Consider the following 27,245-nt stretch of genomic DNA (forward strand, 5'->3'; position numbering starts at 1 on the left):
ACAGACACTCCCACTTGTTTATATGTGTTTTCTGGCTGCTTTGGTGCTTCGGTGACAAAGATGAGTAATTGTGATGGAGACCTTCTGTTTTGTCAGTTCAGTTCAGTCGCTCAGTGGTGTCCGACTTTTCCAGTGGGTCAGCTCTTCGCATCAGGTGGCCAAAGTATTGGAGCTTCAGCTTCAGCATCAGTCCTTCCAGTGAATATTCAGGACTAATTTCCTTTAGGACTGACTGGTTTGATTTCCTTGCAGCCCAAGGGACTCTCAAGAGCTTTTTCCAACATCAAGTTCAAAGCATCAATTCTTTGGCGCTCAGCTTTCTCTATGGTCCAACTCTGACATCCATATATGACTACTGGAAAAACCATTAAATATGTCTTGTAAACATATGAAATATGCTTTGTAAAATATGTGTTGTGAAATATGAAAAGCCACTAAATGTGTCTTGTAAACCCTAAAATATTTAGTATCTGGCTTGACGCCATCCAAGCTTTGCTTGTGGTTTGGTGCTCAAGTAGAAGCTCCGATACTTTGGCCACCTGATGCAAAGAGCCAACTCATTGGAAAAGACCCTGATGCTGGGAAGGACTGAAGGCCAAAGGAGAAGAGGGCGGAAGGGGATGAGATGGTTAGATAGCATCACTGACTCAATGGACATGAATCTGAGCAAACTCTGGCAAACAGTGAAGGACAGGGAAGCCTGGGATGCTACAATCATGGTGTCACAGAGTAGGAAATGACTTAGCGACAGCAACAACATACTTGGCTCAAATGCTTGTGTGGCAGATTTAATTTTTAAAACAACAAGCACACATAACCAACCCCCCTCGAGGAGGGCTCTCCACACCCGCTGCCTGGTGATACTTTGGAAGAAGACATTCTCTTTGGAACCTGACAGACTCTTTTCAGCCTTTTCATTTATGGGTGCAAAACAGCTTTTAACTCCTGATGCTTTTTTCTTTAGAAAAATGCCTATACAATTACGTATCATGTGAGATTAGTCAACATTTTAAAAAATACCCTGGCATTTCTAAACATGTTGATTTTACCATGGATGGGTGCCACTGTTTTCTCTTCCCATTCTGAGAATTTTAAATGCAGAGGGATTGTTTTAGGGGCTTTGTTTGAATTAATTAAAGCCTGCCATGTTGATAAGGAAACAGGCAGGTGACTGACAAGGCAGAGGTCTGGAAAACTGGAAATGGCTGCTGAATTTAGGATTCATGAAGGCAGCTTCCTAATTGGCTTGGCAAAGGGTCATCCATGTGTCTATGACAGCCAGTGAAGACTGGAGTAATTATAAACCATGTGTTAACCAGTGAGTTTGCAGGCAATTACAGGACTGCTTCCACTTAAGCCATTATTTTGCCTTCAGGCGGAGGCATTACATCACGCTTGGGGCTTTGTCAGAGTCATCTCCAAACACTTGAGTTGGGGGAGCAGCATCTTCGGGTTCTGCTGAAGATGGTAGAGGAGTAAAACATGGATGGCAGATGAGATACTGGAATTGTAAGGAAAAATGTTTGACAAGGCTTGACTCTAAATAATAACTTCCAGTTGTTATAGGAACCCTGTCGTCATTGACAGGTGACAGAGCAGGCATTTTGTGCCTCTTTTGAAAGGGTCCGTGTGACTCCACGGTGTGTCCGTGGGGGTATAATATGCTGGAGGTATTCTTTGAGTGATTGGATGGTGGTTCAGTTCACAGGTCCATGTCTTCAAAAGGACATAGATCACTTAGAGCAGATCTGGAGTAGACAGCGAAAATACAGAAAAATTGGAAAGTAGGAATCAAGTGAGGGGACAGGTGGGGTGAACGCAGATTGTCAAGTCAGATTCACACGGATCATGGATTTTGCCCAGTGCCAAACTTTCCCTGAGAGCTCAGTTGGTAAAGAATCAGCCTGTGATGCATGAGACCCAGGTTCGATCTCTGGGTCAGGAAGATCCCCTGGAGAAGGGAATGGCTACCCACTCCAGTATTCTTGCCTAGGAAATCTCAGGGACAGAGGAGCCTGGCAGGCTACAGTTCATGGGGTCGCAAAGAGTCAGACACGACTTAGCGACTAAACCACCACCTCCTCCAGGCTTTACTAGCACTTTCAATGACACAGACAGTTGAGAGGCTCAGGAGAAGCAGAGAGAAGTCTGGGACACTGAGAATGTTTCCCAGGGCCCCCTGCACCCCACAGGACCTGCACCCTACAGGACATGCACCCCTGACTCAGAATACTAGGCGAGGTTCACTGGGTTACCTCACACAGTGCAAAGTATTTAAATTATGAAAGAGCTCTGTTGTATGACCTCTCATTATTCTGTAGAATATGTGACATTCTCTGGGGACTATACCCCAAAGATATTTGATGTCTTGAGTCCAAGTCATCCTATGGCCAGAGACATCCTGCTAAGGGTATTCTATAGTCAAACCTTCTTCCTAGCAAATATTATTAGTCTAGTTACCTGGAGGTTCACTTGATAAGAAAATCAGATAGATTTACCTGCCTTCTTGGGCTTCCCAGGTGGTGTTAGTGGTAAAGAACCCACCTTCCAATGCAGTGAGTTCAGTCCCTGGGTCGGGAAGATCCCCTGGAGGAGGGCATGGCAACCCACTCCAGTATTCTTGCCTGGAGAATCCCCATGGACAGAGGAGCCTGGCACGCTACAGTCCATGATATCAATTCAGTGGTGTGCGACTCTTTGTGACCCCATGGACTGTAGCCCGCCAGGCTCCTCTGTCCATGGGATTCTCCAGGCAAGAATACTGGGGTGGGTAGCCCTGCCCTTCTCCAGGGGATCTTCCTGACCCTGGGTTCAAACCCGTGTCTCCTGTGACTTGTGAACGCAGGCAGAATCTTTACTGCTGAGCACCCGGGGAAGCCCGTAGGGTTGCATAGAGTCGGAAATGACTGAAGCAGCATAGCACGCATGCACGCACCGGCCTTCTTTCCTTTTTTGGGGGAGGCTTACCCACGCCTGCCCTTAACACACAGCCAGTAAATGGACCACAGGCCAGCTATTTAACTCCTGAAGGTGTAAAGAACTGGAATTATTCAGGGCCAGGCAGAAATAAAAGCAGTTTGGCAGCTTTCAAATAAAGGAAGGACAATTATAATTTGGGTTCCTGGTAATAAAGTATGGAAAAAGTCATTCAGAAAGGGTTAGCACTATAACAAGAAGTATTTTTATTAAAAAAAAAGAAAAGAAAACTTTCAGATTTGGGAGGTTGTTAGTGTTTCAAAGCAAGTGACAACTTCCTACTTTCTCTCCTTCCTTCCTCTCTGCTGTCTCTCTGCCTGGCTCTGCTCAGTTTTGCATGTACCAGCCACCCCCTTCCGGGTTATCATCTTGTCCTTGTTCTTTCTCCCTTTTCCTCCACCTCTTTGAAGCTGGCAGAGATCCTGAATTCAGAGTAAATGCCCATAGAAGCAACAGTGTTTTCAGCTAAATATTGTAACATGCACAGGAACTTGCAGACTTCTTGACAGGCTTTTCAGTTCAACAGAATTCTGTTGAAATCAGGTGACCTAAGGTCTGTGCATTGCAATCCAGAACATGGTAAATACTTTTAAAAATAAATTCGACTTACGGTAATATCCATAGCTAGATTTTTCTATTTTTGAAGCAGTTAGATACTTGGTTAGGTTAATAAAGGAAATCATTAAAAATAATAAAAATCAATAAAAATAATCCTTGGGGATTTTAAAGTTTTTATTCTGAATATAAAAGCAGTACATGATCATTATGGAAAATTTGGAACATATAGGGAAAAAAATCATCTATACATAATCTTATCCTTAGATTAAACACTATTATACTACTTCATTACATTTTTCTTTTGCTTTTTTTGAGACAAAATATACATATATATAGACATGCACAGACATGTATGTATTTATTCTCCTCTGTCCATGGGGAATTCTACAGGCAAGAATATTTGCCATTCCCTTCTCCAGAAGGGAGAATATATATATATATACACACATATATATATGTAATGTTTTATATACTATATGTAATATTACATTTATACATAACATTATGTATAGTGTATATATTATGTATATAGACTATACATACATGTACTATGTATATATGTATTATATATATTATGTATATACACTTATATATTATGTGTGTATTTATGTCTATAATGTATATATACTAATGTGAATATATACACTATTGTTTCAAAAATTTGTTATGATAAATATATATAGTCTGCTTTAACCCTGGTCACTAATGTATCATTTTTTTCATCCATCACCTTTTAATTAGTGCTTTAAAGCACATTATTTGCATTGACCTTTTTTGCATTTGAGATTATTTCCTTAGGCTAGATTCTTAAAACTGGAATTCATAGATTAAAGATTTTAGCCATTTTTATATACTCTGATATATACTGCCAAATAGTTTTGTCTGTGAAAAAAAAATAGCACCAATTTCATAACTCTCAATCTTAATACAAAAAAGCTCCTTTCACCACACCCTTCCCAGCACTGGATGTTCTCATTTTTTTTTTATTTTTAATAGATAATTTCGCTAAATGTAAGGGTTAGTAAGGGTTGGTTAGTTGGTCAGTCGTGTCCAACTCTTTGCAATCCCATGGACTGTAGCCCTCCAGGCTCCTCTGTCCATGGAATTCTCCAGGCAAGAATACTGGAGTGGGTTGCCATTCCCTTCTCCAGGGGATCTTCCCAACCCAGAGCTCGAACCCGGGTCTCTTGCATTGCAGGCAGATTCTTTACCATCTGAGCCACCAGGAAAGCCTTTATACACCTTGGCTAGACAACAGCAAGACAAAATTTACTGTTTCATTGAGAGTTCTTGAAGGGTAGATAATTATTTCCTAATTGATCCTTTCGTGAATTATCTATCCATGGCTTCTGTTCTTTAGTATGATTGTTCTTTCTGTATTCATCCCTTGCTATACTGTATCAGTGGAGAAGGAAATGGCAACCCACTCCAGTATTCTTGCCTGGGAAGTCCCATGAACAGAGGAGCCTGGCGGGCCACAGTCCATGGGGTCGCAAAGAGTCGGACACGACTGAGTGACTAAACACCATACTTGTATCAAATGCTTTTTCCACTATGTTACCTGCCTTTTTAATATTATTATTTTTCTCTGTGAATAAGTTTCAGGTTTTTATTTAGTCAAATTATATATTTTTCTGTTGCCTTGGAGTTCTTTCAAAGTAGTATGACGTTTGTCCAGGTATAGGAATCAGTTCAATGAGATTGTGGTACAAAAGCATTTTTAGAGAGTGAAAGACACACTACCAATGATAGGGGCAGTGACTTCTCCCCCGACCGTCACCTGGAAAGAACCTGCAGTTCTTATGGACCCACACAGGAACGTTTTCTGTAAGGTCTGGATAGAGAGGTGGCCTTTTGCAAACTGCCACTCTTTAGCATATATTTACATATACGGCATCTTTTCATTTGGATGAGCCTCACTGAAGGTGCTAACTCGCCAGGCATGGCCAGCAGCTGCCATATTGCACATCCCAGGGCTAGAGGCTGACCTTTGCGATGCCCTCTAGACTCATGCAGACAATCCATGGTTACATCCAGGCTTGCCTCGGTACTTTGAAGATGCTGCCTTCCTTGACGGCACACACTTCAAGTAATTGGCTGTTTCTGTCTTGCTCAGAAATTCAAGCCCCCCTTTCCACTCCATGCACAGGAATTGACTTATCATCCTTTGCCTTTAGTGACAACAACTAATTGTCTCTTTCTTGCCGTGGCCTGAGCAGCAGAACCGAGAATGGGTTCCAGTGAGTTGATTAGGAGTTGCAGTGTCACAGGAAAACACCGAGGCCCAGTTCTTTCCACTGACCATGTTGGCCAGATCGCCTCCTGAGTGGAGCCCTTCTCCCATCACTAAAACTGTGCGTGGGCTGGAACCCCCCAAATTCAACAAGACTGACTTGAAATCTCTTTGCTTAACAGCCCCATCCGTGGCTTTGCTGGCATCCATCCACAGCCGGAGCTGCAAGCTATCCCTCGGCTTAATCTGGTTTAAACCAGATACAAGAATTAGGTCAGTGGCCACTGGCTGCAAGGCAGTCTGTTTCCAGAACTCCAGTGGAACTGCAGAATATAAATAAGCAGGGAGAGTTGGAAAAGTATTACTTGGTACTTGAATTTGACTTGTTCTGGGTCAGACTTCTAGCCCTGGTTCTGGGTCTTGACACAAGAGCTCGCAGAGGGCAGTGAATCTACATTAGCAACCAGGGGTGGTGGTGGTTCAGTAGCTCAGTCGTGTTTGACTCTTTGCGACCCCACGGACGGCAGTGCTCCCCTGTCTTTCACCATCTCCTGGAGTTTGCTCAGACTCATGTCCATTGAGTCGGTGATGCCATCCAGCCATCTCAGGATGTACTCTTCCATGGTGCCTCCGGCAGGAACTGCAGGATGCTATTTGGGGTTTAAGGCTCTGCCTGGTAGGTTGGGTCAAACCGCCCAAACTGCCAGACCTTGGGCAAGTTTCACTTTATTATCTTTTAAGTATTAGAGCAGAGGTCCCCAGCCTTTTTGGCACTAGGAACCAATTTTGTGGGAGACAATTTTTCCAAAGACCAGGGATGGGGGGATGATTCAAGTGCATTACATTTATTGTGCACTTTATTTCTAATCTGATGCCACCTCTGATCTGACAGGAGGTACTGCTTTGCCGCCTGGAGGCTGGGGACTCCTGTTAATTAGAGCATCTGGGGTGGGGGGTCTCAGACCGTAGCGGTCAGTGCAGGAAGCTTACCCAACTAAGGCCCAGCTTTCTCTGGGATTCAGGGAAAAGGCAAGTAGATGGCTCTGGAAGGTCAGTAGGAAGGAGTTGTTGTTCAGTCGCTCAGTTGTCTGACTCTTTGTTACCCCATGGACTGCAGCACGCTAGGCTTCCCTGTCCTTCACTATCTCCCAGAGTTTGCTCAGCGATGCAAACCTGTGTCAGAGGCTTGTTCCTTCTTTTTTTTTTTTTTTTTTAAATATGAGCTTTATTTTTTTTAAAGATTATTTTGATGTGGATCATTTTACAAGTTTAAATTTTATTGAATTTGTTACAGTGTTGCTTCTGTTCAATTTTGTGTTTGTTCGTTTGTTTTGGCCACAAGGCATGTAGGGTCTTAGCTCCCTGACCAGGGATTGAATCTGCACACCCTGCATTGGAAGGTGAGGTCCTAACGACTGGAACGCCAGGAATGTCCCCAGAAGCTTGTTCTTATTTCACTGGAGTGGTGGGTCTGAGGAGACTGGGGGAGAAAGAACCTCATCAGAGTTTGACCTTCCCAACTGAAAAGGCTCATTTCCTTAGGCCTTAGTTACTGACTGATAGGTCTGGAGTGGAGCAGGTGTTCCAGAGTAGCAAGATGTCTAGGCTGAAGCAGTAATGAAACTACACACTTCAGATTGGGACCCGAACCCAGGCTCACTTCAGCTGGAACTGGAGCCCAGTCTTCTAACTTCTCTCCTTTGGAACGGACTGGAATTCAGCCTCACATGAGGTGGGACTTGAACCCACAGTCTCTGGCTTAGAAGGGGACTCGAACCCACAGTCTCCCGGTTGAAACAGTCTAGGACTTCCCTGGTGGTCCAGGGTTAAGACTCTATGCTCCCAATGCAGGGGACCTGGGTTTGATCCCTGGTCGGGGAACTAGATTCGGCACCTAAGAGTTGGCTAAAGATGCTGCAGGCTGCAAACTAAGATCCGATGTGGCCAAATAAATATTAAAAAAAAAAAAGAATGGAAACCCCACGTCTGATCACAGGACTTAATGAAGCAGGCTGTTTATATCTCAGCACAGAAGGAACTCAGCAAGAGGTCAAGTGATAGGCAAGAAGTCGATTTATTATTAATGATATAGAAGGCTTGTGAAAGACACGAATGGGCAGGCAGGAGGGCTCTGCCCTGAGAGCTAAGAGGAAAAGCAGGTTCATTCAGGGAGAAACACGCTCCACAGAGTGTGGGCCGTGTCAGAAGTCAAGAGGCCATGAGGTGTGAGGTTGGTTAGTGTTTATGGGCTGGGTAATTTCATAGGCTAATGAGTGGGGGGATTATCCCAACTATTTTGGGGCAGGGGCAGAGATTTCCAGGAATCGGGCCAGTGCCCACTTTTATAGGTGGCTTTGGAACTGTCATGGTGCTGATGGGCGTGTTATTTAGCATATGCATTATATATTATAATGAGCATATAATGAGGCTCAAGGTCTACTGGAAGTTGAATCTTTTGCCATCTTGGACCTGTTAGGTTCTAACCAGTTCATGTTGTATCCTGAACAACGATGTCATTCTTTTTTTAAAAAAACAATTTTATTTATTTATTTTGGCTGTTGTGGGTCTTCATCACTGCAAGGGCTTTTCTCTAGTTTCGGTGAGGGGAGAGCTAGCTACTCTTCATTGAGGTGTGCGGGCTTCTCATTGCAGTGGCTTCTCTTGTTGTGGGGCACAGGCTCTAGGGCTTGCCAGCTTCAATAGTTGCGGCAGATGGACTCCATAGTTGCGGTTCCCGGGCCCTAGACCGCAGGCCCAATAGATGTGGCATACGGCTTAGTTGCTTTGAGGAATGTGGGATCTTCCCAGAACAGGAATCAAACCTGCGTCTCCTGCATTGCCAGGCAGATTCTTTACCACCGAGCCACCAGGGAAGCCCCCCTATGCCATTCATTTAAAGTTTGTGCCCTGCCTCCTCCTGTCCTGCCTCTATAAGGCCAAGCCTTGGTGGGAGCTGTTGGAGGGCCCTCCAAATTCTGGAGCCTCCAAGGACCAAGCGCCAGGTCCCCGGGTACTGGCTTCTCCTTGGCCTCCACTCCCTACCACTTCCTCCTGCAGTGTTCATCTGGTCTGCGGTTTCTCCTCTAACACACCAACTTTCTTGTCTGATCTGTGCCACTTGGGCCGAGGTGGAAGCAGAAGGCTGATGAGTGGAGCGGCAGTCTAGGAACAGTGAAATACAGTCCTGTCTTTCCTGCTCACACACGGTGGGGTGGAGGGTGGAGAGAATGGGCTTTTATAGTCCCGACGGAGGATGCCTGTCCTGGGTGGGTGGCCTTGACTCTGTCCAGACCAAGCTCTGAGCTTCCTCTGCATAATCTCTTCTTTCCTCCCCTGGCCCCTTGCACTGGGACCTGGGCAGTGAGGGGTGTGTGGTCAGGGGTGTGTGGAGAGCAGGGTGGGGCCTGTCTGTCCTCTGAATCCGAGTGGCCCTGCCAGAGCCGCTTTGGGAATGAAAGTCCCTGCATTATGTTCCCTTTCTTTCTCTGTGCCCCAGTTTCCACATTGGTGACAGGGCAGGGCCATGGAATGAGCTACATTTGGGCCTAATTGGTGCAGCTTAGGGTACTGGGAGAAGCATGGGTTAAGGTGTCAAAGAGACTTGGGTGGAAACTTTAGGTTCCCTACTTAACAGCTGTGAGGTCGCAGCTGAGTTGTTTAACCTCCTAGGGTCTCACTTAACAACCTCTAGAAAAGAATCCACAAACCCAGCTCATCAGATTCTCTAATGAAAACAAGGACACATGTGGCATGCTCAGGACAGGGCCTGCCTCACAGTCTAGCCTCAATGTCTGTTGTTATTTAAAGAGACATATGTGAAAAGTACTTTTCAAATGTCGGCTGCTTGATCAGCACAGAGCAGGAGATGTGAATGGGTTATTTTGTTTTATTTCATCTTTCTTGAATTTATTCTGCTTCCCCAAAATATGGGGATCAAAATATCTTGATTATATAAACCTGCCTTGTTCAGAATCCACATGGAGAACTCACATGGCTTTTTCTGATAACATTTAGTGCTGCTTTCTAGATTCAAAGCAGGCACTCAGGCATCAGCAGAAGGTGGCCTTTCTGTGAATTGTCATTTTCATTTGAGTTCAGCCAACCCACTGGGATGCCTGCTGTGTGCTCTACGGCATGGATGAATCCAGATTCTTGTATCCACAAAGTCCAAAATCTAGTAGTGAAAGAGGTATTACAAGTGCCTGTATGACAGTGTGTGTGCCCAGTTGTGTCAGGCTCTTTGTGACCCCATGGACTGTAGCCCACCAGACTCTGTCCACGGGATTCTCCAGGCAAGGATACTAGGGCGGATTACCATTTCCTTCTCCAGGAGATCTTCCCAACTCAGGGATCGAACCCATGTCTCTTGTGTCTCCTGCATTGACAAGCGGATTCTTTACTGCCAAGCCACCTGGGCAACCCCTCAATGACAATATCTTGACAGTCAGTAACTCTACAGCAGTTCCCATAAAGGGGCTGAGGAATTTCCACAGAAGCAGCAGTTCCTTTGAGCTGGTAAGAAAGGTGAAGGCTTCTCAGGGTGGCAGCATTTGGCTGTCCCTGGGAGACGGGGTAGGGTTTAGATGACAGTGGGTTGTGGGCAGGAGTGAATGTGGTCAGAGGCAGACAGGGTCACGATGGAGAGCCTGTCTGGGGCTGACACTGCTTTTTCAGTAAGTGGTACCCACTGGAGTTCTCTGTGAGAGAAATGACCCAGTCTGACCTTTAGGAAGATAACTTGTTGGGAGGAGACTGGAGTAGTTTGTTTCTGGAAGCAGAGGGACCTTTACTGGAGCTGTTCAGGCCAGTGAAGGCTGAGGCAGTGGGGATAGATAAGAGAGGAATCTTGTGACAGAGGCCGAAGGACCAGGACTGGGTGACTGATTGGGATGCGATGCGAAGGTGGGCTGGAAGGGGAGTGAGCGGTAGATGGCCACGTTGGGAGTGTCACGCTCCACAGAGCGGTAGATGGCCACGTTGGAGTGTTGGGGTGCTGGCTTGGTGGAGGCCGCTGGGGAGTCAGACTGGGCTTTGTCCAGTGGCCGGGTCAGCCACCCATCCATGTGGAGGCATCGGGCAGGAAGGGGATGATGGAGACCTGGACCCAAGGCTTGGGCTCAGGGCCCCAGAAGGAGTGACCACAGAGGTGGGGGCGTTTGAGGAAATCATCCAGGCAGGTGGAAAGGAAACGACCCGACACAGTGCCTTGGGAGAGGACCGCCCAAGAAGAGGCAGAGGAGGAACAGGACCTGCAGAGGGAGGCAGGAGAGCGAGGAAGTGGAGCCGGAGGAGGCACTTTAGAGGCAGTCAATGAGTCTGAACCTCAGACCTCTTGCTGGCTGACTCCAGGCAAGGACCAGACCTTTCTTCTGTCGTATGGGGGGACTGATGTCCACCCTCCCCCACCAGGTGTCCTGAAGGGCACTTAGTAGATGCTTCTTTCTTCTTTCCCGTAGAGACCTGGGGAGACATGGGAAGAAGTGGGGTGGGGAGGGCACATCAGTGTCCAATGCTTTAGGAAAGGACACTCCTGTTGGGTTACTCCTGAGCTGAGGAGGTGGGGGACGGACCCTGGTACTTGGCGTGGGTAGCAGGTCTGAAAAGCTGACGGCCAGGCGGCAATGAGTAAGGGGATGAGGAGGAAGAGAAAAGGCTCTGGAAGGTCCCTTTGAAGCCACGTGGCCGAGAAGGGAGGGTGGAGAACCACGCGACGTTAGAGGAAGCAGGGTAAAGGGGAGGGCGTCCTGGTAGTGCGTCAGTGAAACCCTCTGACCTCTCAGGAAGAGGGAGCTAGTTCCTGGCAGAACTCCATTTCTTGCATTTGGCATCTGGGGTTGAAGCTTTCGAGTGTTTTTGTTCAGAGATGCCAGCCAATGCACTCTGGAAGGAAGAAGTCTGTCACGTGAGCCAGGGAAACTGTGGTTGGTCTTGTGAGCCCACTGGGGCCCCAGCCGGGTTTCTGAATTAGGTGTCCTGTGACCCAGTCATCTCGAAAGCCTGGGAGGAGAGGGCCACCAGCTTTCCGGGGACTTTTCCAAGGGAAGGGAGACAGTGTGACCGGTCTCCTTCTGAAATGAGTGATGGGGCTTCAAGGGGAAGAGCAAAGAAGTACCCAGTAGGTAGGTGAGTCTAAGAAACTTGGGGCCTTTCTCAGTTCCAAAGCCTAGTTTCAGAAAAGCGTGGGCAGTTTCTCAGCTCTCTCTGCATTGCAGACAAGCACAACCCAGTCCCAGACATTGACCTTTTCTCCTCTGTCCTCGTGATCTCAGACCCTGGCTTCTGCCACCCCTCACTGCCCACCCCATCTGCATCTTGAAGGGAGTGGTTTTGCCTTTGTCTCACTCCTCAAAGATGAGTGTAGCAGGAGGGTGTGGGAGAGGGGGGTTGAGGTCCTTCCACCTGCTCTGAGGAGGGGAGGCGGAACGGAAGTCCCCAAAGGAAGGACTCCCAGGAGTCAGCCCTTGAGAAGGATGTTCTTGCATGGCTGCATTCTTGCCTACAGCCTGGTAATACTTTGCTTTTAGAAAAGTTCTTTTTCCTTCCAGGATTTTAATTGTGTTTTCTTAGATCCTCCTTCAGGTTGACCTCTGTTCCAATCACCGGCTCTTTCGTCTTTACCTCCCTTCTTCCCTTGCTCATGTGCCAACTCCCCCCCAACCCCGCCACTTTCCCATTTGGAGAGACAGGGTGGACAGTGGCTATGTGTGTTGGCCTACAACCAGACTGCCTGGGTCAGAAATCCCAGCTCCTTACCTACTGCTGTGTACACCTGGGCAAGTACTTCATCTCTCTGAGCCGCAGTTTGCTCATTTTTCAAATGCTATAATAATATCCATCTCGTTGGGACTTCCCTGGTAGCCCAGTAGCTAAAGCTTTGTGTTCCCAATGCAGGGGGGCAGGGTTTCGATCCCTGGTCCGGGAACTAAATCCCAGATGCTGCACCTAAGAGTTTGCTTGCCACAGCTAAAGATCCTGCCTGCTGCAAATACGATCCAAATAAATAAATTAAAATATTAAAAAAAATCCATCTCATACATGTCATATCATGAGAATTAACTAAATAAATAGATATAAACAGCTTAGAGTAGTACCTGGGAGGTTGTAAGTACTCTGCCAGTATGATCTATCTATGTCTGTCTACTGTCTGTCTGACTCTCTTTTTTTTGTAAATGCCTTCAAATCCTTTTCTGATTTTCCCAGGTGACACAGAAGGAATATATTATGTTGAAAGAACCTACAGAAGTTATATTTCTAGAAATTATAAATTATATAGTATATTTTCACTGTGCTGTGTGCTTAGTCATTCAGTTGTGTCTGACTCTTTTCGACCCCAAGGATTGTAGCCCACTAGGCTCCTCGGTCCGTGGGGATCCTTGAGGCAAGAATACTGGAGTGGGTTGCCATGCTTGCCTCCAGGGGTCTCCCAAACCCAGGGATCGAACCCAGGTCTCCTGCATTGCAGGTGGATTCTTACTGCCTGAGCCACCAGCGAAGCCCCTAAAGTACAGCAGCTATCCCATGAAGCTCCAGTGATGGAGAGCCCATTCTCTTAGAAAACCTTCATCCTGGGTGGAAAGTTCCATCTAATATCGATCTTTCTGTGGCTTCCACTAAAGCGAACAATTCTTACTAGAACAAGGAATAAATAAAGTTATTAGTTCTTGTTATGAGGAGCAAATAAAAATGCACCCAACTCTTAGGTTGAAAAAAGTCAACATAGTCAAAGGACCAGATGCAGGGACGTGTCTTTTGCATGAACTGCTGCTAATAAATTTCACCTTGTTGATTTTATATCATAGGCCTTATTTGTTACAGGTTTCAAGCCTTGATTCTTACATTCCCTGTGTTAGTCATCTCTGCTATTTTTGTGACCTTTGACCCCATGCAGTACCTGATGAAAATGATGACTAGGCTCAGAAACCAAGCCCTTTCCTGGGTCACTAAAAACCTTCCTCCAGGCTGACATCAACAGCTTTGAATGCTCTTCAGTAGCTGGAAGACTACCCTAGTCTGTGTTATCCACTTCGAGTTTCTCTGTGAAAAGCAAGCACGAGAGAATCTGTTAGAGGCTTGTTAAAATCCAGATATTCCCCCACTCCCATATATCACATGTCTTTTTCTTACTTATTTACCTGCAGAATGAAAGAAAATGAAATGGGAGAAGCAGTCAGTATTTTTTTTTTAATATCTTTTGGAAACTTCATTTTGAATAGAAAGTAGCATAAGATGATCCAAACTGGTGAAAGTTGAAAGGAAAGAGATAACAGTTACAATGTTCAAAGAATTCATTTTATCAAAAAGCTGTCACTTGCAAGTAAAAGTGTTTGACTACTCTGTACCTTGTAGTTCCTTGAGTTAGATGTTTAATGTTATTATAGCCACAGTCGTATGGAGTCTTCTTTTAGTGTGGATGTTGAGTTGAAGTGGGAATTCCCATAGGGATGTTCACAGTGTATGATACATGTGGATACTTGGGGCGATATAGCTATTCCATCTTTCTCTCTCTCTCATTGCAAGGGAGGAGAACAACTGGGGACACAGATTCTCACTAGCATTTGCACAGATCACGATCTGTTCCCTGGGACTGGCACATTGCAGCCCCAAATAAAATCTGGGTTCCAGTAGCAAAAAAGAAAGACATAATGCAGACCCTGGGGTAACTGTTCAGTCTGCCATAAGCAGATGCTTGATGTTTGCTTCTCCAAGACCTGTTTTCTCCTTCCCTCATCAATCTATCAAGTTTGTCCCAAATTTCCTTTGGAGAGAACAGTTACATTCTCAGTTCTAAGAGTGGACACTGATTCAGTTCAGTTCAGTTGTTCAGTCATGTCCAACTCTTTGTGACCCCATGGACTGCAGCACGCCAGGCTTCCCTGTCCATCACCAGTTCCCAGAGCTTGCTCAGGCTCATGTCCATCGAGTTGGTGATGCCATCCAACCATCTCATCCTCTGTCATCCCCTTCTCCTCCTGCCTTCAGTCTTTCCCAGCATCAAGGTTTTTTCCAATGGGTCAGTTCTTTGCATCAGGTGACCAAAGGATTTGAGTTTCAGCTTCAGCATCAGTCCTTCCAGTGGATATTCAGTACTGATTTTGACAGGTTTGATCTCCTTGCTTAGAGTCTTCTCCAGCACCACAGCTCAAACAGGACACTGATTGGCTTAAGCTAATAAACTCAACCCTGGCTAGATATTAGAACCAATAAGAAACTATTTAAAAATATCTGTGCATGGGACCCACCTCTCAGAGCAATAAAATCAGAATCCTTTGAAGGGGTGCTTGGCTTGAAATCCAATAACATAAGCCAATCAGCATATCCCATTGGCTCAAGGATGGTCACATAACCCAGCTCAAGCCAAGTAGATGCAGCAAGTTTTCATTTTATGCCCTCTGTTCTCTTTGAATTTTTATTTCTTTGTGTTTATATTATTTGTATAATTAAAAATAAATTGATCTCTTTTGAGGTTGCTCCTAGAAGTATAAGGTGATTTTAAAGTATATGTCATCTATTGTTAGAGTTCATTTCTTTAAATGTACAAATCTCCAGGAAGAAGTAAGAAGTATTTTTTAACTGTGCCATGTATCCACAACCTCACAATAACACAGAACAAGTGTGAATAAAATGTTTTAATTTTATGTATGAGAAAATGACCCCTGGAGCTTGAATCAGAGCTCAAGGTCAGGACCAGTTCGTGGGATGGAAGAGCTGCAGGAGAGCTGGCTCCTGACAGTGGAAGCCGATTGTGGTTTGCTCTGCTTTTCATGTTTGACCTCAGCCTTCCTCTCTAGCAGCTCTAATCTGATCTGGCCAACAACTAGAGAGGAGAAAGACCTCAAGGATTCAGCTAAGTATCTTCAGTTGCTCTTTGTCAGACGTTTTTGGGTTTGACTTGGTTCCCAGATATCTTGTGAAATTAAATTTGCATGATTTTTTTGATTACACCTCTGCTAATGTATTCATTGTTTAACTTTCAGGCCATGGCATCACAATGACCACATTGCATTACTTCAGAAGTTATGAGTAAACAAAGATTGTTTTAGAAAATAAGAGTTTAGCTTTTGATGTCTAGTTAATTTGAGTGTCAAGTCACTTATGAAGAATATTTGACTTGTTATTTTCAAGTTATTTATCTGAAGAAAACTGGTGCAATTTTTACAATGTAGAAGGATATCATAAGACTCGTTTTCTCTAATACTAAGGAATAAATGAGTTAGTTTCTTTAGTTGTGGGTAAGATTTTGTTCATCACCGTTTCTTATTTGCTACTTTTAGATTCTGTTCTTTGGGATCATATGTTAAAAAGAAATTCAAATCCCCTCTTATCATTTATTTTTTCAAAAACCAGTTCTTTGTTAAAACTCTGCCCAGGTTACTTCTGGTTTTAGAGCTTTAAGTTTTGCACAGAGCTTTTGGATGCTTTCATATATGATTATCCATGACTATTGTGTCAAAAGAAGACAGTGGATAATGTGGATTTATGAAATGTGCAGTTTCATTCTGTTAATCTTAACAGGCACTTATCACATGCATCCATCCTCAGCAGATTTTAAAATGTTGCATTGTTGCTTCTCCTTGACAGTTTATCAGAGGAACAGACAGTGAAATGGAATGAGTTTGTGTAACATTAAGTGTTAGTGTCTAGGAATAGCAAAATAATCGACAGATGGACAGCAAGAAAAGAAAGATTAAAAAAAAAATCTGAAGCCTGGATTACCCAATGATGAATGTGTGTCTGAAAAAGAGAGATTTGGCTACACTTAATTCAGGACAGAAGTTCTTACCATAAGCCCAAGGAGCTAAAGAAGAATTAGCAGAGACTTTCCATTGCGAGGTAATGAAGCCACCTAGTGGTTTGTTAGATAATTTAAGGTTATGTGAATGTATAAAGTGTCTTACTTGCGAATTGATTGGGTGGGTCTCTATCAAGCATGAATAGGACTCTGATCACTTGTCATTTAGTCCGGCAAGGAGGGTCAGTTTCATTGAGAATAAGCACAGCGCTGCTCTGTGTAATCTTTTATATATTTATAATCTTTTTTTAAATCATAAAGGACTTAAGTTAACTCACATGAAACTACAATGAGAGCACAAACTAGAAAAGAGAAAAAAGATATAAAAAGTAGTAAAAATTTCTGATAATTCAAAAATGTTTTCAAGATTCTGTACATTTTCCATGATAGGATTCTATGTTTTCAGGAAAGCATGGAAACCGATCAGTTATAAAAATTAGTGTTCAGAACAGTGAAATAATTTTGGGGGAAAGCAAAATCCTACCTGATGTCAAGAACAGAGAAATGTTTTTTTCTGAAGGTCCTCACCGATGAGGTACTGCCTCATGCCATGTATAATACCCTCAGTCCTTGTAATGGAAATCATCCCGAGTCTTGGAATATTGTTTCTTAGCTGTGCCTGGAGGAGAATGTGCACCAAGCTCTGTTTTCAGGGCTTGCATTAAAGCGTTTGATCCTCATAATAAGCCCGAGAGGAAGGCAGTATTATTATCCCATAGTGCAGATTAGGCCAGTGACATGCTGTGTCACTTTATGAACCTGCCCAAAGTTAGGCTCTTAGTGAGAATGGAACTGGAATTCAGACCCTCTGCGCTTTTTTCCAAGATGCTGTGTATACTGAATGACACGTCCCGTGAAAATGGCAGTGCCGTACTGAATACTTGGACGGTCTGCAGGGCGCTGGTTAGGAGCGCTTTGACATGGTGCCCAGGACGCGGTGTGGACTGCACACTTCTGAGATGACCCAGCTAACGTTGCCCTCCGGTGTCGCAGGCTTCTCCCTGACTCCAGTCCCTGCACACTCATGCATATGCATGTGCATTCACACCTTTGATCAAAAACAGAGGACCAGGCAAGAGGATTCAGACTCACCACTTCCTGACTGATGAAAAACAGCTGAAATTCATGACCTTTTAAAACAGTTTTATTGAAGTACAGTTGATTTACAATGTTGTGTTAATTTCTGCTGTATAGCAAAGCAGTTCATTCATTATATGTATATACATTCCTTTTCATATTCTTTTCTATTATGGTTTATCACAAAATATTGAATACAGTTCCCTGTGCTATACAGTAAGACCTTGTTCAGCCATTCTATGTATACCAGTTTGCATCTGCTAACCCCAGACTCCTAATCCATCCCTTCCCGCTCCCCTCTCCTTGGCAACCACCAGTCTGTTCTCTATGTCCACAATTCTGTTTCTGTTCCATAGATACGTTCATTTGTGTCATATTTTAGATTCCACATATAAGTGATACCAGAGAGTATTTGTCTTTCTTTATAAGTGATACCAGAGAGTATTTGTCTTTCTTTCTGACTTATTTCACTTCGTATGATAGTCTCTAGGTCCATCCATGTTGCTGCAAATGGCATTATTTCATTCTCTTTTATAATGGCTGAGTAGTGTTCTGTTGTATACATGTACCACATCATCTTTATACATTCCTCTGTCGATGGGCATTTAGGTTGTTTCCATGTTTTGGCTGTTGTGAACTATAGTTTGTGAAATCCATGACCTTCTGATGGCTTTGTACCTTCAGATACAAGATTTAAAATGCAGTCATAACCAAATCTGCTTTATTTTGCTAGTTTTTCTTTCTTAGAGTGGTATCTATAAATGTTTGGGGATGGAAGCTAAATTGATTTCTCTTAACCAGTCATGAAAGTTGATTAGGGATGAGCAAGGCAAGCCTGGCAACACTGAAACGTTTTCAGTTAGAGGAGTCAAAATACCATATAATCTGAGTCTCAACTTGAGCATTTAGAATGATGCTCTTTTAAGCTGTACTTTAGCATAATTGTATGACTAATTTCTTGCAAAGCAGAAAAGATATACTCTATAAAATGAATTTTCCATATAGATAAGGCTCCTTGAAAACAAATTTCCATGGTGTTTAAAAGAAATCCATAGCTCAGTAAAGATTCTAATGTTCCTGAAAGATTTAAGTTCTGTTTGAGGAGCTGAAGCTCAATATTTTGGCCACCTGATGCGTAGAGCCGGTTCATTAGAAAAGACCCTGATGCTGGGAAAGATTAACAGCAGCAGCAGAAGGGGATGACAGAGGATGAGATGGTTGGATGGCACCACCGACTCAATGGACATGAGTTTGAGCACGCTCTGGGAGATGGTGAAGGACAGGGATGCCTGGCATCCACGGGGTTGCAAAGAGTCGGATATGACTCAGTGACTGAACACCACCAATGATGACCTACTACCCATAAGGTTGAAGTATTCAGAAAGATAACCTTTTAAGAGTTCTGCTGAGTGCTTGAAAGTTTATCCTGTCTTGGGAATATAAATGAAAGAGCAATGCTGTAATACGATAAAGGAAACATTGGCTGGAAATCAAGAAACTTGGGATTCCCAACTCCACTGTATTCTGATAGCAAAGGAAGATACAAATTCTTTGGGTGTCATTTTTTCTCAGAAACTTCTGAGTCAGACCTGGGTTCAAATACCAATTCCAGTACCTATTAGCTGGATGATATTGTATTAGCTAGGTAAACTTTCTGGGTGTCAGTTTATTTATCTATAAAAAGTCTTTAGTAATACTGTGTGCAGGTATTTTATATATAAAAGTGTGCAGATATTTTATATATAAAAGTTTTTTTTAATACCTTCAATCTTTATAACATTCTTAAATGGAATATTCACTGTTGTTATCCCCACTTTATAGGTGCTATCACTGTAGTTGGGAAATTAGATAATGTGAAGAGGTTACTTAGGACAGTTTCTGAGATGTGTTACCTGGTACATGATATTCCAGACATGGAGGTGATGTATTCCTGCTGACTTCATCTCACCCAACTCCTTCTTCCTTTTGGGATATGCCTTGAAGATTAGTGAAGAGGAGAACCACACGCATTAACAAGTTAACTTTGGGAATTAGATAGAGATTTAGGCCAAAGTGTAAAAATAAAACTGAACTTTAATTTTTCCTACAGGAGTGGCAAAAACTCAATTATGATATCTACACCCTGCGGCAGATTCGAAGGGAAGTGAGAAGTAGATGGAAACGCATTTTAGAAGATTTAGGTGAGTCTAAAAGTGATTATAAAATGGCAAATATAACCAGTTGTGGTTATTCTTCTTTACTTCTTCCAGCCTGGTTTTTATAAAAGGAATGTCAATAACTGACTGATTAAGGCTACTGTGTACTAATTATTTTCCCAATGCCATCCTCTCTGTATCCTCCGGCATACACATCTGATGTTTCTGTTATCATCAGCCCTTGTCTTGAGGACATATTTTGCCATGTGTTACCCCATCTGTCTTCAGTATCAAGTAGCACAGGGCAGTGAAATCATATGGGACATTCATTCAATCAAGATCATTGAATTGGGGGGCACTGTACATTGATTGATTTAAATGGAGTGATTTGCCAATTACTCATAGATTTATAAGATAGAGCAGATTGGGAGAAATATTATTTGTAAGAGAGGCAGCAAATACCTGTGGTATTAGAGTAGCTACTGGGTATTGATTTTTCTTAATTCTGCCAGGGTTGTAATTCAGTAAATATGGCCCTCACATGATAAAGAAGCTTGTTTTCATGTTCACAAAAAATGAATTTATCAATTTTGAAGTCCTCAGTCCTTCTCCTTTGAAAGAGAACATTACACCTTGGCATTATAACTTTGCAAATGTGGGTACCAAGTTGCTGTCCCCTGTTACTTATATTATGCTTGTATTAAATCTATGAGTCTTTTAGACCTTTGTACAAGTAATTTAGCCAACCAACAATATTGCCCTGGGGGAGGGAATCTGGGCTTGGAGGGAGGAGTGTGGACCTGAAGATGACCATTTTGCAGGTTGAGGGGGCAAGTAGGAATTCTGGGGACAGGGGAGGAGGTGGGGAAGGGGAGGAGGGTTTCCAAAAGGGGGTGGCAGGCAGTCAGTAGGTGAGTAGCAGAGGCTTAACTTGGAGGGATAAGTAACAAAGAAAATTTGATACGAAGAAACCGCAAAAGCATTTTGATTAAAGACCCGACCAACCTCACTGAGCTGCAGGGCAGCAAAGGGAGTGGGCTTCAGTTTTCTCGCATTTGCTCCAAAGCCATCGACAGGTCCCCTCACCCCTTGCAGGTCTGTTGTCTCCTCGTGACTGCTTCACACGAGGGTTTAATTTCTTTACACAGGTTTTCAAAGAGAAGCAGACTCTTTGTTGGCAGTGACAAAACTTAGCACCATCAGTGATTCTAAAAACACAAGGAAAGCTCGGGAAATACTGCTGAGACTGGCTGAAGAGACCAGTATTTTCCCAACCAGTTGGGAGCTCTCGGAGAGATATCTCTTTGTTATGGTAAGTGTCCATCTGCTTATTTTTTTGTAATTTTTTAAAAATTAATTTTTATTAGAGTATAGATGCTTTTGTCCTTTTGGAGGGTGTCTCAGATGGTAAAGAATCCGCCTGCCATCCAGAAGATTTCAGAGACCAGATTCTGGCCTTGGGTTGGGAAGATCCCCTGGAGAAGGGAATGGCAACCCACTTCAGTATTCTTGCCTGGAGAATCCCATGGGCAGAGGAGCCTGGCAGGCTATAGTCCATAGGATTGCACAGAGTCAGACATGAATGAAGCAGCTTATCTCATGTAGTTGCTTTAAAATGTATTGGTAGAACACTGAATCGAGTTTCCTGAGCTATACCGTAGGTCCTTATTAGTTAATCTATTTTATGAATAGTATCAATAGTGTATATACGTCAATCTCAGCCTCCCAATTCATCCCACTCACTCCCCTTTCCCTCTCGTTGGTGTCCATACATTTGTTTTCTGTATCTTTGTCTCTATTTCTGTTTTGCAAATAAGATCATCTGTACCATTTTTCTAGATTCCACATACATGCATTCATATATAATATTTGTTTCTCTCTTTCTGACTTACTTCCCTCTGAATGACAGGCCTTTAGGTCCATCCACATCTCTGCAAATCATCCAATTTTGTTCCTTTTTATGGCTGAGTAATATTCCATTGTTTAGATGTACCGCACCTTCTTTATCCAGTCCTCTGTTAATGGACATTTAGGTTCCTGATTTTGCTTTAAATTTTTGCTTCTCTGTTAATGTATATACTTACTCATCATTCTGACCCCATGAACTTCACCATGGTATGAGGTGTGGCAGATGGTGCTGACATCTTATGCCTCGGTGTCCAGTGGCCAGCACATCATAATCATTTGGAGGGCTTTTAAAATTCAGGTTTCTGGAATATGCTTAGACCAGTTGAGACTTGGGTTGTAGTTCAAGAATCTGTATTTTTCAGCCAATTTTGTTGTGCAGTCAGCTTTTTGAACCGTTTTTAGATCAAAGAGATGTGAGAAATAGTGGGTATACAGCCTAAGATTGAAAAATGATTTGAAAAGACTCTAAGAGCCAGGGGAATGTTTCCTGAGAATGTAAGTGATTAAGGAGTGTCTCTAAATTTGTTGAGAAATATTTAATAAATGTTTTACTCACTCATTGTTATTTCTAGATGGATGTGCTTTTAGATGAATTTTGCCACAGACATGGCTTTGTTTCCATTTTGACAACAATTTTGTTTTTAATTTTTTGGCAGGACCGTCTCATTGCACTTGATGCTGCAGAAGAGTTCTTTAAAATTGCCAGTCGAACTTACCCCAAGAAGGCTGGGGTCCCATGCCTGGCAGATGGCCGGAAAGAACTGCACTACTTTCCTTTTCCAAGTCCCTAAAGGAGAAGCTTCAAGGCAGAATGGGAATTCTTCCACTGGACCTCAACAACCAACCAAAGTTGGGCAGATGTGTGCAAACGAGAATGAGCAAGAAGAGAGCTAGCTAAGAGAAAAAGGATTTTTGAATCCTCCTAAAACCTAAGAGTTTGGATAGCTGGTCATCATGAAACTCTATGAAATGTTGAGGTTGCATTGAAACATCTTGGTGATCTTGCATCAAAGAGTTGGTCAGTGGGCTGTTTTATCATGGGTGATTAGATTCTTTTGCCCCCATTTTTATAAGTAAACGGCAACCCACTCCAGTATTCTTGCCTGGAGAATCCCAGGGACAGAGGAGCCTAGTGCCGTCTACGGGGTTGCACAGAGTCGGACATGACTGAAGCGACTTAGCAGCAGCAGCAGCAGCCCCCATTTTGGTTTTGGTTGTACAATGAGCTTTGACCACTGATCCTATTAGGAGAATGGGATATTCCAGTTAATAAAATAAGATTACTGGAGCCATCATTGAGCCCAAATATGGATTACCAATTTTTAAATAACTGTTATATAATACAGGCTAACACCAAAACACTACCAGACATGATGTGACCTTCCTTGATTTTGGAGCACCTACAGAACCTTGGAGGTGTTTGGGGCATCCATTGGATAATATCCAGAAGTTTAGGTGTACCAAATAATAGAAATATCTAGGAGTGCTGCTCAGGAGGGAGTCCTAAGTAGAATGATCCCAAGTAGAACTCCATGTAAAAAGCTTTGTCTTCAGTTGTGGTACAGGCATCTCAAATTTTTAACATTAGCGATATCTGGTTACCTCGTTTTTGCATAGTGTCCAGCTCTAGTCCACAAGCCCCTGCCTGATATTTTATTGGGGATATTTGACCTTCACTGCCTTCTCTTCTCTTTAGCCTATTTCCAGCTTATTGACTGAAAGTTGGACCTGCCCAGAGTCCTCGCGTGTATATTTGCAAATCTGTAGGCCGTGTTGCATTGAAGAAAGTCATTGCTGAACTTTCTTCCATCCTGAAGATGATTTTCAGAATGGAGCATTTCTGTCAATACAGTCTGCCACAGGTTGAGCAGCTCAGCTTCAAAAGTTAATAGCCCCTTAAGCAAGGAGCTTGCCATGAAATCAGGGTTCATTGTATTGAAAAGAGCTTTTCAGGTTTATCAGTAGATTGCTGAAAATAATAGTAATATTCTTACTTTTACAGATTTTGCTTTTATGACTTCAAGTTTAAAAGTAACTTGTATGTAGTCTGTGCAGGGGATTGTGACTTGAAGATTTCCCTACCCCAACTCGCTCTTTAGGTAGTGAATACTTTGTTTAAAATATTTGTTAAAAAAAAAAAAATATTTGTTAGAGGAGATCCATGTTATCCATTTATGAGTGCATTGCAGACCAATTAACTGACATGTTTCAGAAAATTTTTTCATAGTTGAATAAGTAAACAAAAAGTTTTATTTTTTAAAATAAATAATACATTTTTATTTTGTTTAGTTCTTAATACCTCTCTCAGGTATTAAGAAAATATGAGAGGTATTTTCTCTCATTTCTGTAGGCTCTTGCAAGATAAACATACAGTGAGACAAACAAACAAAACCAAAAAGAAACCATAAATTAGCAAAATACATTTGAAGATCATACTGTTTTCATCCTTGTCCATGGAATTTGTGTTTTGTCTTTCTCCCTTTTTTGATGTCAAAATAGAGAATATTGTTTGCATCTATAGAAATAGAGAATAAATTGTAACCATAGTCTTTATTTTTGGTAATGAATAAGTAAGGTTAAAACTGTCTCTATGATTATAAAAACTCATGGAATTATCCAGGAAACTTTCATTGCAAAGAATTAAAAAGTTTCTATTTTACTTTTCAGTTGCATGTGTGTTATATTTCCGAGAATAAAGAGGAAACAGATATTCTTTCCTTAATCCCTTTAAATTAAAGGTAAAGAGGCTGAGAGAGATGGGCTTAAGGACCTCTGGTCGTTCTAAAGCCAGTCAAGGGGCCAATCTGTGCTCAGTTCCATTGAGAAGTACTTGAGAGGGGCTTGAGGGTGCCGGAAGCGACCACTTCAGAAATCACAAGGTGCTCAAGCAGGAACAGGATCCAGGGGTTCATGTGTGTATGCAGGGCAGTTTCAAGTGGTAGGTGGATGGAAAATTTTATATTAATAGTTATTTATTTTAACATGCACCAAGGAAGCGAGGGGGTGGGGACTTCCCTGGTGGCTCAGCGGTAAAGAATCTGCCTGCAATGCAGGAGACCTGGGTTCCATCCCTGGCTCGGGAAGATCCTCTGGAGGAGGGCATGGCAACCCACTCTAGTCCTCTTGCCTGGAGCATCCCATGGACAAAGGAGTCTGACAGGCTGCACTCCATAGGTTGCAGAGGCGGACATGACTGAAGTGACTCAGCAGCAAGAGCGGGGAGGGGGGCTGTAATTTAGCAGATAGAACACGAGATTTCCTATTCCATGAATATAATTACAACCAATAAAAAGTATTTCTGTTTCCTCAAAGGGTCCCCAGGAAGGCAGAGTGGACACACCGACCAAAGTGATAAAGGATGCTTTGGTGAGGAGTCACTAACATCACTGAAAGCTTGGTGTGTCCCTTAGGACAGGGGCTGTTCCAGAAATGAGCTCACTGGTAGCAATGGGGATGGAAGAAGAGGGGCCCAGTGGCAGGGCTTCACCGTCAGAAGCCAAGTGGGCACAATTATAATATGAGTGACCAGATCTGAAGAGTACCTGTAGAGAGATTTGGCGATGGCTGATGGAACATGGCCTCTCTAGGGGCAAAATAGATGGGTAGCCAATAAGAATACTCTTCACACTTTACCATCAAAAGATCTCAAGGACAAGGCTAAGAATCCAGCTTTCAGTGCAAGGGACACCAGTTTGACCCCCAGTCCCGGAAGATCCCCACGTGCCACAGGACAGTTGAACCCGAGAGCCGTAACTACGGAAGCTCATGCACCCTGGGGCTCAAGCTCCGCGACAAGAGAGGCCACTGCAGTGAGAAGCCTCATGCCGCCAGCTCGGGAGTAGCCTCCGCTTAACTGTGACTAGATAAAGCCCTTGCCTAGCAACGAAGACCCAGCACAGCCAAAAATGTATGAATATTAAGAAAAAGATTAAAAGATCTCAAGGATGCATGATCAAGAGATAAGCAGGACACAGATACAGCCAGTTTAATAAAAAGTTACGATCTCTTGCCAGCTTTCCAGACTTGGACTGTTTTCCAGACCCAGAAACTACGGACTGAAAGAAAGACTCGATCTCTTAAGAAGGAAAACTTTGAAACACCACTGCAAGGGGACATGGCAATGCTTCCCCTAGTCCTCCCTCAAAAGGACCTGTGGTTATTTACTGGGATAACTACACTAGGGAAAGGAGTCTACACAGACACACTGCAGACAGGGGACACAAGGTCCAAGTGGACGTAGACACCCAGGGGCAAGAGAATCATTACAGTGTGCGGTTTAGAGTAGGGCACATGGAACGCAGATAATAAATGGAGTCCTACCCCACTTGCCTGGTGGCTCAGACAGTAAAGCGCCTGCCTACAATGCGGGAGACCTGGGTTCAGTCCCTTGGTCGGGAAGATCTCCTGGAGAAGGAAATGGCAACCCATTCCAGTATTCTTGCCTAGAAAATCCCATGGACAGAGGAGCCTGGTAGGCTACAGTCCATGGGTTGCAAAGAGTTGGACACGACTGAGCGACTTCACTTCTGACCCCACCTCTAACTCGCAGTCAGTCAGTTGAGTTCCTGGATCTACCCAGTGGTCATCTCCCCAGTTCCAGATTAAATTCCTGGACAGAACATACTTGGGACTTGGCAGAACCAACATTTGTTTTTTGGCCTATGGGTTAAAAACCAACCTACTGAGAAAGCTAAGTAGAAGACTCTGAAACTGCTTCACTCCCTGGCCAAGACAGTAAACCCAAATTAACATTGGATTCCAGAAAGACAACAGAGATTAGCACCCTTAAAGACCTAAAGGATGCAGGAGTGTCGATCCTAATTATAATTCCATTCAATTCACCACTCTGACCCTGAAACCAGATAGGTATTGGAGAATGAAAGTGAATTATTGAAAATTCAACTAAGTAGAAGCCTTAATTGCAGCTACTGAGCTAGATGTGGGATCTTGGTGAGAGTAAATTAACAAGTCTCATCTACAATGTGGGTATTGATCTGGCAGATGCATTCTCTCCATGCCCATCAGAAAGGAAGGTCAGAAATTGCATTCACTTGAGACAGACAACAGTATGCATTTCTGGTATTGCTCCAGAGCTAAGACTCTCCTACCCTTTGTTATACTAAAAAGGATCTGGACCCTCTGGATTATGCAGAGTATCACTTTGGTTATTATATGGTAAAATTAGATAAATTGGTATCATTAGATCTGATAAATGCAAAGTGGAAAATGTACCAGAGGCCTTGAAGAAAGACAGTTCAGAGGATGAGAGAGAAATTCTACAAAGTCTCAGGAGCCTGTCACTTCATTGTAGTTCTTAGGGGTCCAGCGGTCTGCGATGTGCTGAAACATCCCCTCAAAAGGAAGGTTGAGTTACTTCATTGTACACCTCTTAGGAGCCACCAGAATGCTAGGTAGGCCTCTATGTTGCCTCCTGGAACTACCCCTCATCCCATTTAACTAGATGATGTGAAAAGCTGCCAGCTCTGAATGAGGTCCAGGGCAGGAAAGCACTCCCAAGCAGGTCCGGGCTGTGGCCAAGTGGCCTGACACGTGTAGCTTAGGACCCTGC

At 43.4% G+C, this 27,245-nt stretch overlaps 1 protein-coding gene across 1 annotated transcript in view; it reads left to right on the forward strand.

Moving 5' to 3' along the window:
• The window catches only part of MREG (melanoregulin), a 68,851-nt gene extending 44,517 nt beyond the window's left edge, over window positions 1–24,334 (forward strand). The window contains exons 3-5 of the mRNA XM_043445816.1: window positions 19,723–19,813; window positions 20,917–21,080; window positions 22,333–24,334. Coding sequence (XP_043301751.1) covers window positions 19,723–19,813; window positions 20,917–21,080; window positions 22,333–22,467 — 390 coding nt within the window. The 3' untranslated portion in view covers window positions 22,468–24,334. The remainder of the gene's footprint in view (window positions 1–19,722; window positions 19,814–20,916; window positions 21,081–22,332) is intronic.
• The last annotated feature ends 2,911 nt before the right edge of the window (window positions 24,335–27,245 follow it).

This window comes from Cervus canadensis, chromosome 24 (assembly GCF_019320065.1).
Source record: "Cervus canadensis isolate Bull #8, Minnesota chromosome 24, ASM1932006v1, whole genome shotgun sequence".
In the NCBI taxonomy this organism is placed as follows: Eukaryota; Metazoa; Chordata; class Mammalia; order Artiodactyla; family Cervidae; genus Cervus; species Cervus canadensis.